The sequence below is a fragment of the Prunus persica genome, chromosome G1, assembly GCF_000346465.2.
Source record: "Prunus persica cultivar Lovell chromosome G1, Prunus_persica_NCBIv2, whole genome shotgun sequence".
Lineage (NCBI taxonomy): Eukaryota > Viridiplantae > Streptophyta > Magnoliopsida > Rosales > Rosaceae > Prunus > Prunus persica.
This window is the reverse complement of record NC_034009.1, coordinates 24,064,130-24,076,935: the sequence shown is the minus strand read 5'-3', so window position 1 is coordinate 24,076,935 and position 12,806 is coordinate 24,064,130. Positions and strand designations below refer to the sequence as shown.

The following is a 12,806-nucleotide window of genomic DNA, read 5'->3' as shown; positions in this document are numbered from 1 at the left end:
TGGGAAGATTTTTCCTTTGGGTGTCTAAAGTTATAAGTATGTGTTCATATCTTGGTACAAGGAACGTAATTGATTCTGTAACAAATTTGCATGATTAGTGCTTTGGTCCGCATATAGGATACAAATTGTATTTACTAAATAACAATGAAACAAAATTATTGGAGTTAATTCTAAGGTTTTTGGAAATATGATTTTTCGCTTATGTTTGGTTAGGGTTGAAGATAGTGAGTAGGGTATACTTATTAAAATTACATTTGTTTTACAATTCAATATATTCTTTTTGGATATTTTATATTAAGATAAATTAGTAATTCAATAAATAGTTTGATAGTAGAGTGTACTCAGCCAATTTTAGAGTACGTTTAGCTAATGGCTAAGAAAGCATATCCTCTGTTTCATGTTCTACCATTTTTTTCATCTCAACAGAAAGTTATGTGGAGAAATTTTTATATATTCTGGGTACACGTGGTGATCCTTGAATTACCTGCAAGCCCAACAAATATAAACCAAATTATTAACGGGCAACAAGGCCGAATGCCCAATCCCGCGAAAAGCACAATTAATAAGTAAGTCCGACTTTTTTATGGGACTCGTCGTGGGAAGGAAGAAAATAATTCATTAGGGTTCTGGCAAACCCAAAAAAGGAAATAATTCATTAGGGTTTTATCATTAGCACATCACATCACCGCATATAAATACATGTAAAAACAATACTTGGGAACTCTGTAATCAAATCAATGGCAATGGCAATGGCTTGCACCACCGAAAGAAAAACAACACCACTACATAGGAATAGGTGGGCTGATGAGCTCCTTCCTGAACTGTTTGAGTTGATCTTGAAAAAGCTCGCTTCAAATGTCCTCGACATCATTCGGTTTAAAGCCGTCTGTTCTTCCTGGAACCGCGCTGCTGCAAGATCGTATACCTCTGCCCCGTTGCCTCAATATCCATGGCTCATGGCCCCCATCCCCAAGTCCCCTCCTATTGATCATGAGAGCAGGTGCTTCCTCAGCCTCGCAGAGAATAAGGTTTACAAGATGGGCTGGAACTGGAAGAAAGCGTTTCATGGCGATGGTGCTTCCTGTTTGGGTTTATCACATGGGTGGCTGGCGATTAAGGAGGTGAACACAGAAAAGAAAACCTACAACGAATATGAAGAAATCGTTCATCTTTTCAATCCAATTTCTAGAGAACGCTTGATGCTTCCCTTGGGGCCGAAATATTCTTCAACTAAAAGAGTTGTTCTTTCCTCGGACCCCTCCCGCAACAACAACTTTGTCGTTGTGGTAATTCATGAGCCCATGTTTGAAGGGAAAAAGGTAGCATTCTATCAGCATGGCAGAGGAAGAGACAACGCTGCTGCTTGGACTAACTTATCACATGGGAGTAGCTGTGCTGATATGGTATTCCACAATGGCCATTTATTTACACTGTCCATCGTCCACACAATTCAAGTTTGGGACTTCAGGGGCACCTATGATAATAATAATTATCCCACGAAGATCATGAATTTTGAACCTTCCATCAATGGGAATGTCAATAGCATGGCGGTTGATGAATGGTTGGTGGAGTCAATGGGTGAGCTTTTGGTTGTGGGAAAGGAACGGTTGGGGAATGATACCAGAGGAGTAGTGAAATTTTTTGTCTACAAATTAAATATTGCTGCCAAAACGTTGGAGAAGGTGGAATCTTTGCGTGATTGTGCTTTATTTTTGGCCAGAAATCAATCTGCAATGTCATTCTCATTATCCACCAAAGAATTGCCAAGATTGAAAGAAAACTCTATTTACTTTCACAGATTTGGATCATATGCTTAAGCTGAATGAGAGTTGTGGTGATAATTTTTATTGAAATTCATGTGGGAGGAGTATACAACTTAGAAACTAAAGTTGTTTGAGACATATTATCCAACTCGAGCGCCTGTGAGCAATAAATATTGGAATTCACCACCCGTTTGGATTGTGCCTAGTCCCTGGTACTAATGTTAGTCTCTCTGTCTCAACTGTTTTTGTTGTGCTTATAATATGTGAGCACTTTGTCTCAACTGTTCTTGAAAAGCAGAGTGAACTATGGGGAGTTAAAGGCTATGAAATTGCATACAAGCGCCAGTCTATGTGATCTTGTTCGCTTATATGTGATTGTCTTCTTTGACCAAAAAAAAAGATTTTCTTCTACTACTGTTTTTTTTTGTTTTTGTTTTGTTGTTGCCATTGTGTAGGCATTCCTCAGGAATGCTCGATACAGGCTTCGAATGGGTGCACTTGGGGGAGGGGAGAGTTTTTAACCCACTTTTTCACTTTGGTGCCACCCCATATGCTTCTTTTACTACTGATTTTAGAGCGTACTTTGTGGTTAGACTCTTTCTATATATAAAGACGGAGGTAATGGAAGGGAATAATCCAATTAAAGCTTTTGTTTTCGCCAAAAAAACCATTAAGCCTTTTAGTTAATGCAAGAATCCGATTCTAAGTGGGAAATTACTAAAACGACTATCAGTTGAATCCTAAATTATATAGGGAAGCTCTGTCATAATCCAAATAGGAGTTTATCTAAACAAAAACAAATAAATACATGCAGAGCGCAACACTTTTTGAAACTCTCAATCTCCTAAATTATATAGGGTTTTAATTTTGTGCAGCATATATATGATCCCAACAACAATAATGGTTGAGAAAGGAGCTCCACTGCTCCTCCATTGCACCAAAAGGAGGAGGAGGAGCATTGTAGACATTCTTCGCTTTAACGCGTGTTCTGTCTTGTTTGGTGGAGTAGGTGAGCTTTGTTTGTGGAGCAGGTTATAATTAGGCCCTAAAGACATTGCTCGATCAGGAGCCTTTCTTCCTCCACATACCACGTGGTCACTTTACAAAAAGACACATGTTTGTTTGTTTGTTCATTTTTTTTTTTTTTTAAGCTTCTTGTTTCTTTCAATTCTCTAACCCCAAGTCTTTTTGGCTAGTTTTAGCTTAACTCAAGCCTCCTCAACAGCAAACTCCAACTACTTTAAACTCCCAGACCCTATAAATAAATAAAAGGTATTTAATTTGTTATATAATTTTCTCCTCTCCTTGCAAGTAAATTGGTTTTCATATCTTTTGCTAAAGTAAATTGGTTGTATAGGTTGCATCCAACCTGTTCCAAGAAAAAAAGAAAAAAAAAAGAAAAAAAAGGAAAAAAAAAAGGCTTTTCATTAAGCCATTTCGTTGTCACCCATTCAGCAACAATAGTACATATACAACTTTTATCCTTCAAGTCAATGATGTTGCATAATCAAAAAACAAAATGTGCAATCCCTATTAACCCAATTCTCATGTGCTGCAGAAAATGTACAAGTATGATCTCCTTTGATATGTTGAACAACCCGACAAAAAACTTGTGCAATCTTCATCTGTTAAATATTTCATAGCTGCACTACCCAAAAAATATCCAGCAAAAAATTCTTGCTCAACTTCCCAATTCTTGGTCTTGTGAAAAAGCATCAATATGTACTTGTTCCTACAAAGTATCCAAACTTCAAGTTAATAAGGTACATTTAGCATAGAAATAGTAACATCATGAATATCTCTACATGAAGTAGTTGGGTGAAAGAAATTTTATCTTGCCAACTTGTCATCATATTAGAGTTTTCCTGTGTTGAAAATGGCATGTGGGTTCCATTTTCCATACAAGGTTCCTATTAGAGGCATAAAGAAAAATAGAAGTTTAAATTAATTATTTATATGCAAATTGAAACTGAAAAGGTAATTTCCTTGAAGAGGAAATGCTTGAACCTCATGTCCAACAATCTGTTGCACTTGTGAAATCAATTTCCTACAAACAGGTTTGCGACAGTAAAAACAAAAACAAAAAATTTCGTAACTGGTGTATAAAGTACTATGCACTTAGTATATTCAGTGTCAGTATGTATGGAGTTACCTGCATTGTTATTTGTCGACTTGTAGAAGCTTTTGTTGATGTTTTTTGTCTTTTTCGTTCAAGGGGGTCCTTCAATTGATTGCGTGGGCGTCCAACTGTAGCCTTCCTTTTAACTCCAGTTACGATTGGTGTAGCAGAATTAGTTTGCTCAACCACTCTGTCAACATGTTGATTTCCACCAAAAATATTTGTCTTTATTTCCTTTAAACATTTGAGCATCTCAATGGAGCATTGATCAACATATTCTGTTAATTTCTCATGCTTTGCTGCAAAGGTTGCAATCTCACGAAAATTCCGACATAAATGGTTGTAACGCTTTTCCATAGACTCTTTGGGGTTGTCATGAATCCCAAATCCATTATAACTAGTGATACTCTTAGCCTTTGCATCTCTCCTCGACCGATTCAATATGTATTGGGATAGAATCCTTTTCACATTTTTCTTATCAAGCACTTTCATTGCATGAACACATAAAATCGCAACAAACGTGAACTTCATGCAACTACAATTACTTTTTATGTTGAAGCTTCAAACTTAACCAAGTGCTCTTGAGATTTACCAATATAAGACACTTTATACTCGGTTGTCATCTCAGATTTACCAACTTTATATATGTTATAATCAAGAATTCTCTTATTTCTTGAAAGATTTTAAATACCTCTGGAGTATAAACCTCAACTCCGTGCCGCAACATCTCTACACTTAGTAATAGTACAAGTGGTGTTTGCAGCATCTTGAAATCAACAACTAGTTCTTCATATCTATAGTCTACCAAAACCCTCTCATAATGTTCAAAAAACGGCAAAAGACTATGCTTTGGCTTCAAATATTTTTTTAAGACATTGTTCATACATTCACTACGCTGTGTGCTTTTCATATCAGCCGTGAAAGTATTTATGCCATACACAAGGGCCTATTTTTCACGCAATTCAAATATTTCTTTCAACCACTTGTTCCCCTTGAGGCTATACTTGTCAAGCATATGATTCCATGCTAACAACCACTCGTTTACATCCTCATGATCATATACACATATGCTAAAATCACGAGCAAATTCTTTTGATCCATTAAAAACATGACTTAAATTTTTAGCAGTATTCTTATAAATATGCCAAACACAAAGTCGGTGAGAAGTTTCAGGAAATACATCTAAGATTGCACTAGCCATTGCAGCAGATCGATCTGTTAGAATCGTCTTTGGTTGCTTTTCAGACATCGTTGAAAGGAAAAGTCTCAAATAACCACTTAAAAGATTTCGCAGTTTCATCGTACAACAAAGTTGCACCAAAAACAATTGTTTGATTATGATGGTTAACCCTAACAAATGGTGCAAATGGTCGACCATATTCATTTGTTCGATATGTCGTATCCCTAAAGAGGAAATAGTCACTTATAGAACGTGAATCAGCCCAAAATATATTTGTGATCATATCATCCTCATCAAGCTGCATTGCATTAAAAGAAAAAAGAAAAAAGATGAATCATCCAACTGAACTTTCTGAAAATATTGATAGCACCAGCATCTCCCTTTTTTGTATTTCTCTTTCTCTTTTTATGTATGTAATTTCAGTAATCTTTATCCAAAAACCCAAGATTCTCTCGTCCCCTAACTTCTCTACTCATTAGTTCCATAGTGGCTTTAATAGGTATTCCTGATTTTTCAGCATCATCAGCATGTGCTTTTTGAGCCTTAGACATACATCTATTAATCCTAAGCATATGCTTCATTGGTGTTCTAATCAAAGCATGATTATGGGGATTAAACGATATAACTTTAAAACTCTCATTTTTTTGAAGTAAGCAAGTCATATGTGCTCTACAACCCACCCTTGAAATTGGTTGAGAATAAGATACTTTTTCACGCCGTTTGTCATATCTTTGATGACCTTCTTTTGAACAACAATAAGTTACCTATGTCACAATACCCAATTTGTTTTCTCACAATAAAACCTCTTTCACCACCATACTGTACATAAAACTTATATGCACTCTCATGAGAATTAAACTCTCTACTAAGCAAATCATCCTCAATTTTCTCTTGATTGTTCTTATTCAATTCATCCAGATCATTAGTAGGTGAAAAATGAGTAAATGGATCAAATTTGTCCTCACCTTGCAAATCAACGTTGACATCACTGGATAACATATTGCTTAGTCTTGGACACTCTTGAATCTTCATCCACCTACAATATTGCCACTACCAATTAGAATCACTGGATCATATTTAGAAATTAAAATCATTTAAGAAAATAGAAACCACAAAAACAAAACAAAAAAAAGATCACAACTTGGTTTGGACATTTCTTCGAACAGATTAGCTGCAACGTATAACCATTTATTTCACCCAAATTAAAAGCCTGGTTAGCTTACAAGGAGAAAAGAGAAGATTATATTACAAATCAAATAGATGTTTTTATATATTTATCAACATAAGTTCATTACAAGTATACTACTTTGATAAACCATATAAACATAAGAAACCCACTCATCGGAAGTGGTCAAGAAAAACAACCCCCAAATATGAAGAATCTGCCATGTATAGGAATTATGAAAACTAAAATTCAAAAATTAAGAAAGGGAAACAATGTTGTTGGACTAACCGTCCCAGAAGAATTAATTAAACAGTGAGAGAAGTTCGCCTGAAATTTATATTGTCGATGATCGAAGATTTATGTGGTCAATGGTCGGAGGTGCACGTCGCTAGTTATCAGAGTTAGGTTGTCAAAAGAAGAGGTCTCTCTAAGAGAAGAGCATGACCTGAGTTAAAAGGGCTTGGGTTAAAAGAGTTGAAAAAAAAAAAAAAAAAACAGGTGTCTTTTTGTAAAGAGGCCATGCAGCATGTGGAGGAGGAAAAGTTCATGATGTATCAAGAGCCAAGCAATGTCCATAAACACAGGCTGCGTCAAGAGCTTGCTTGTATACCTCCAACCAGAAGGTCCAATTCTCAAGCCTAGATGTTATGACCTTAAAACTTACAAAAAACCAAATCCCCAGTCAGATATGTTATGAACTAAAGAGATTGTAGAGAGAATTGGGATAGAGAGAAACTGATCTCTTATTTAGAGTTTGTTCTTCACATTATATCTGTCTCTAGAGTAGGGAAGAGGGATGCCTTATTTATAGGCAAGCATCTCCTAAATGGAGGTGGGCTCCACTATATATATTTACAACACTCCTCCTTGGAGACCACAAATGATATGGAATATGTCTCGTTAAAAACCTTGCCAGTAAAAATCCAGTGGGACAAAAACTGGTCAAAGGGAAAAAGAGTACATAATCATGTGTAACATAAAATTCTATGTATATTGACGCGCGTGCGACACTGCCTCATTAAAACCTTGCCAGGAAAAACTCAGTGGGATAAAAACCTGGACGAAGGAAAAAGAGTACAGTGTTTGAAGATCTTTATTGATAGCGCGCTCCCCCTGATGCTTGGCAAAATATCTTTAAATCATACTGTTGATCAGCTTTCTGAATATCGTAGTTGACACTGCTTCTGTGAGTCAATCTTGAGCAACACTGCCTCGTTAAAACCTTACCAGGAAAAACCCAGTGGGATAAAAACCTGGATGAAGGAAAAAGAGTACAGTGTATGGAGGTCTTTATTAAAACCACGCTCCCTTTTGTGAATATCTCCCCCTGAAAAATTTATATAGATGGAAGGAAGAGTACAACAATTTGTATAGCATACTTCTGGATGCTCCCCCTGATTAATATCTCCTCCTGATGTCTTCATGACTATCTTTTGGAGTGAGAATCTTTCGGAGTGAGTGGAGGATATAGCCATTAACAATTCTCGTAGTTGAGTAAGTAAATATATTTCCAGTGAGCTATCTCTATGTAAATCATAGAAATTTTCAGAGTCCGCGTTTTCAACAAAACTTGGGTTATTTGCAAGTTCATTTGAAAGAATATGCCCGTACATGGTGTTATGCGGAGATAGCATCAAATATACCTCACATCATCCCAAAATGATGGTGATGGAGTTGAGCCCTATCTGGAAAATATGATGTCCGGTCCAATATACTTCCGGAAAATCATTAGAGTGTCCAACGGATAATCCTCATAAAAATGCTTCAATACTTTCTTAGTATAAGCAAGAATCTCGTTGGCATAATGCGCGATCCTTAAGTCGAGACAAATATTTCTTGAACTCTTCAGAAGCTTTAATGTGTTGCAAACACATTATAATCAATGTACTCACTGAGGTAATTTATGCATATTAATATTGAGTACAAATTTTGTGCTTCAAGCACATGTCCTTTAGGGACTTGCTTTATGCAATGTCAATCCTCTCAACGGATTTTGTTTAAAAGGGATTAAACTTTATGATACATTATATAGCTTTTACCCAGCTATTTATATATCTTTAGGAAATCGCTTCTGGCGATATGCTCCGTGCATTTAATAACCCTTAAAGATAATATGTTGGTCTCCGTAATTGTGTAATAAGGGGGGCACAATTGAATCTGTAAATATGGAGAAAACCCAACATTCCTTGTTTATGCCAGAAACAGTGTGTCATACAAAGTAGGTATATTCCCTTTTATTCCGAACACCCAAGTAGAAATTTCAGTATTAACATCTTTTGGAGTTCGTACTGTGGGTTTGTTCTTTCACGTTCATTCTCATCTATAATGGAATTACCTCATTCCATTTTTGCCAATGATATTGTCGACATTTAATAATTGACCGTGGTTCCAATCGACACAGCCCATTGATGATTTGAGTAGCTACTCCAAAACTAAAAATTGTCATTCATCAATTCATGATCTCATCATTCTCATTTGCATGCGCATGCATCAATTATAAGCATTTCTTTGCTTTTGGGTACCCAAGCCATTTCAGGGGGCTTTTATTATGTAAGAATGTGGATTATAACCTCCATTGGAGCGTTATTTTGCAATAGGGCGTGGATAATCTCCATTTAGGAAGTTGAAACATGTAGCACCCATATATCTGTCATGCTGCAGGCATGCCACAGATTAATACATACATGTCAATTAATTTATGGGACTTTAACCCATATAATTTGCTACGCATTAGGCGTGTACAATATCAATATTGACATGTTAAAGGATTGTCCTTTTGGGACTTTAATCCACATCATTCGCTACGCAACAGGCGTGCATCATATTGATCACTGCTATACCCATATTCTGTTCTTATGGGACTTTAATCTGTGCAGTGTATTATCAATATATCCAACTTGCAATCTGTAAAATTTGCATTAATAATTCATGGATACATACAAGCCATTCTTTTGGAACAGACTTATCTCCCTATTTGGTTACCTTTCAAGATAAAATATCAAATAAGTATATAAGCATATAATAACACAAATACTGCTTACATCCTTAGGTGGGAGAAACTTTTCTCAAGTATCATTCAAGCTCGTATCGGCCCAGTAAATATAATGTAGCGCTTGATGATCTAGTTATATCCTGCAAGAGCAAAATCACAACTCTTTTCTCTGTCAAAAACAAATAACCCTCAGAGTTAGGATCACTCCATGGATTCTTTCTTCAGATGTTCATTCTAAAGAAATAAAATCTCTTATGAACAGAGAGTTATAAAAAGAGAAAAAATGCAAAAAATTGTGATATTGATTGCAAGAGAAGGTAAGCAATCAGGGAAGGAAGCTGGTGGGAGCAGACAACAAGCTCAGCAATCAAGGAAGGAAGCTGGTGGGAGCAAACAACAAGCTCTCATTTCTTCTAGTTTAGAAGAACTTCCGGAGATTAGAGCATAAGGTTGCCTTCACAGTTCCCTGATGTGGCGGAAACGTGATCAGGGATAGTCTCGCTTCCTGAATGGATGATCATAGATAGTCTTACTTCTCAGGCATATTGAGTGCTCACTGATAAGAAAAACAAGTAGATATCGCATCACTAGTTTTGGAGAAAACTGGATGTCTTCTGCAAAGAAAATTTCGTTAGTAACACATTTATACACAAATACAATGAATAGGTAGAACCGGTGAATTTCAAATTAACCATAGGAAAAATTACGAGATTCTCGGGATACTTTTGAAAAAGTAGCTCCGTAAAATCCGTAAAGCAAGATCGGCTTTTGACGAAAATAATACTTTGAAAACGCCGAAAGTGCCGACAAACATTAATGGAGGCCACGTAAAGTTTTGGAATCTGGGAAAAAAAAAGAGGATATGGGGATCCGAGAAGATATTGGGATCCTGAAAAACTGTAGCCATATTTCCTCCTATAGATATTGCCTTTGCAAAACTTGATTGGAGCAACTGCGTTTCAACTTAACTTCCTTCATTTTCTGAAACTTTAGTTTTCTTAAGACTTTCTTCGAAACCTTCTTAAAAATGGCTTCCTCTTCTTCCTGCCCAGATTATTTCAATTTAAATGATACTCCCACAACAACCAGTGACGCCCAAGTTTGGCGTCCATCCTTTGTATCCAAAAATCGTCATCTCATAGTTAATGATTCTGTGATGATGAATGATGCTACTGCTGTCATAGTAGCTAGGAATTTCATTATTCCAATGGATGAAATGTTGTTGACAGGGAGATCAGAGGAAGAGGCTATTGATGACTCAATGGCTTTTAGCATTCAGAGTGCTGCTTTTGTTTCTAACATGGCTGATCGTTTGCGTGCTAGAGCAAACGAGGTTCAGATTTTAACAATTGAAAATTCGTCTCTCCAAAGAATGCTTCATGAGTCTCAACAGGAAGTTGAGAAACTTAAAGAAGAGAATAATGCCTTGTTGAAACTGGTGAGTTCGTACTCTGTTGATACACTGAGAAGGCTAGACATGCTGCAGGTCTCCAATGAAAGAATTTTGGGAGACCACGAGAGGCTCATGGCTAAGCTTAAGAGGCGTCGTCCTCTTCCTTCAGAGGCTTCCAGAACATAATGTAATTTTATAGATTTTACAGGGCCCGCACCTTTATTGCAGGTGGAAAAAATCTATATGTTGTATGTTCCTGTTATAATAATTGCGCACATTCTTAAACTTGCACCTGTGGTTTTTACGTCTTTTCAAAATGACGGTTTGGAACCTTGTGCCTTATAGGTTCAAATAACCACATCGACTCTCCCAAATTTCATATTTCAACGTATGGAACTTTTGGCCTGAGCTAAACACAAATCTCAGAATTTATTCACCCTTTTCAAATGGACATGAAATATGAATTGAGTAAAAGCTACGATAATATCGCAATATAGTAGTGAAGAGCATTAACTACTATATACCCACAATCTCAAATTCGGGATTTCTCATATATTTGAATCCATGTGCTTCCGGCCTAGATATATCAAAATATGTGGGGAGCCTCAATTCATCATTTGAGATTTATATTGATATTATACATTTCACGGTGTATTCTTAACAACCGGAATTCACAAAATATATTTCTTACTTGAGGTGTCGATTATAACAGAATCGAACTTTATTAAATTCATCATTTTCTTATGCCAAAGAAATATGTGGCGTACCACTATTTGCAATAATACCTCAAGAGTTGTCCATTTAATTGTTGGAACTTCAGGTTCTCAACAATGTTAGATTTTGAACCTCAAGCCAAAATCACATATTCTCATGGTATGGACATTTTTACAATTTTATGTACATATTTCTGGACTTCAAGTCCTTACATAATTGTCCATATCTTGAGGAACTTCTGGCATCTCATTTAATTGCTCATTCATGAGTTTAAAGAACTGCAGGTTCCCTTTTTGAATATAGTGACGGTTTACCCAAAATGGTTAATATTTATGTATACGTCACTATTCATATATCCGGTACTATTCATCAAGTCATGAATACGTATCTATTCATGTGGACAGTACATTTGCCAGTACAGTTATCATCCATGTGTACGGCATTATGAAACAATACGGTACTGTTACATCATTAAGGAACCCCAGGTCCTTATTTACATGTCAGGGATCAAGGACCCTCAAGTCCAATCACATGTTTACAAATATAGTACCGGAGAGACTGCCAGCTCTCATATTAACATCATCATCAAGGATCTTCAAGTCCTGATGTAATTGTATGATGAGGATCAAGGAACTTCTAGTCCTGATCTGCATACTGTAAAAACTCATCATACAGCACATTTAATCCATAAAATAAATTGCTGGTAAATAAATTACTGGTATGGACGATAAACCCGCACCACACTTTAAATAAAAGTAAATGTGCGGTAAAGTAAATTCATAAAGTATGAGGGTTAATTCCTCATCATACTTTAAGTAAAAGTAAATGTGCGGTAAAGTAAATTCATAAAGTATGAGGGTTAATTCCTCATCATACTTTAAGTAAAAGTAAATTTGCGATAAAGTAAACGTGCTTGTATGGGCACTAATTCTGCTCCATACATTTAAATAAAAGTAAAGGCGTGGACGATAAACCCGCACCACCCTTTTAAATAAATACTGTTGTATGGGTAATAAACCTACACCATACAGTAAATAAAATAAATGTGCGGTAAAGTAAATTCATAAAGTATGAGGGTTAATTCCACATCATACTTTAAGTAAAAGTAAATTTGCGATAAAGTAAACGTGCTTGTATGAGTAATAAACCTACACCATACAGTAAATAAAATAAATATGCGGTAAAGTAAATTTCATAAAGTATGAGGGTCAATTCCACATCATAAAATTCAACTGGTTTTGTTTGAACGAAATCGTGCTGATAACGTGTTATGAACTAAAGAGATTGTAGAGAGAATTGGGATAGAGAGAAACTGATCTCTTATTTAGAGTTTGTTCTTCACATTATATCTGTCTCTAGAGTAGGGAAGAGGGATGCCTTATTTATAGGCAAGCATCTCCTAAATGGAGGTGGGCTCCACTATATATATTTACAACAAGATACAAATTATACCATAAAATAAAAACAAAAGGCCAACAGT

General features: G+C 36.1%; 1 protein-coding gene and 1 long non-coding RNA gene across 2 annotated transcripts; one reads left to right on the top strand and one right to left on the bottom strand.

The window, feature by feature from the left end:
• Positions 744 to 1,817, top strand: LOC18791699 (probable F-box protein At1g67160). The gene has a single exon (XM_007227139.2). It carries the CDS (start codon positions 744 to 746, stop codon positions 1,815 to 1,817), a length of 1,074 nt encoding a protein of 357 aa, XP_007227201.2.
• Positions 4,714 to 6,963, bottom strand: LOC109946594. The gene is made up of 3 exons (XR_002269716.1): positions 6,516 to 6,963; positions 6,028 to 6,098; positions 4,714 to 5,360 (listed from the first exon to the last, which is right to left on the bottom strand). It is a non-coding gene; the product is annotated as an uncharacterized LOC109946594 (long non-coding RNA).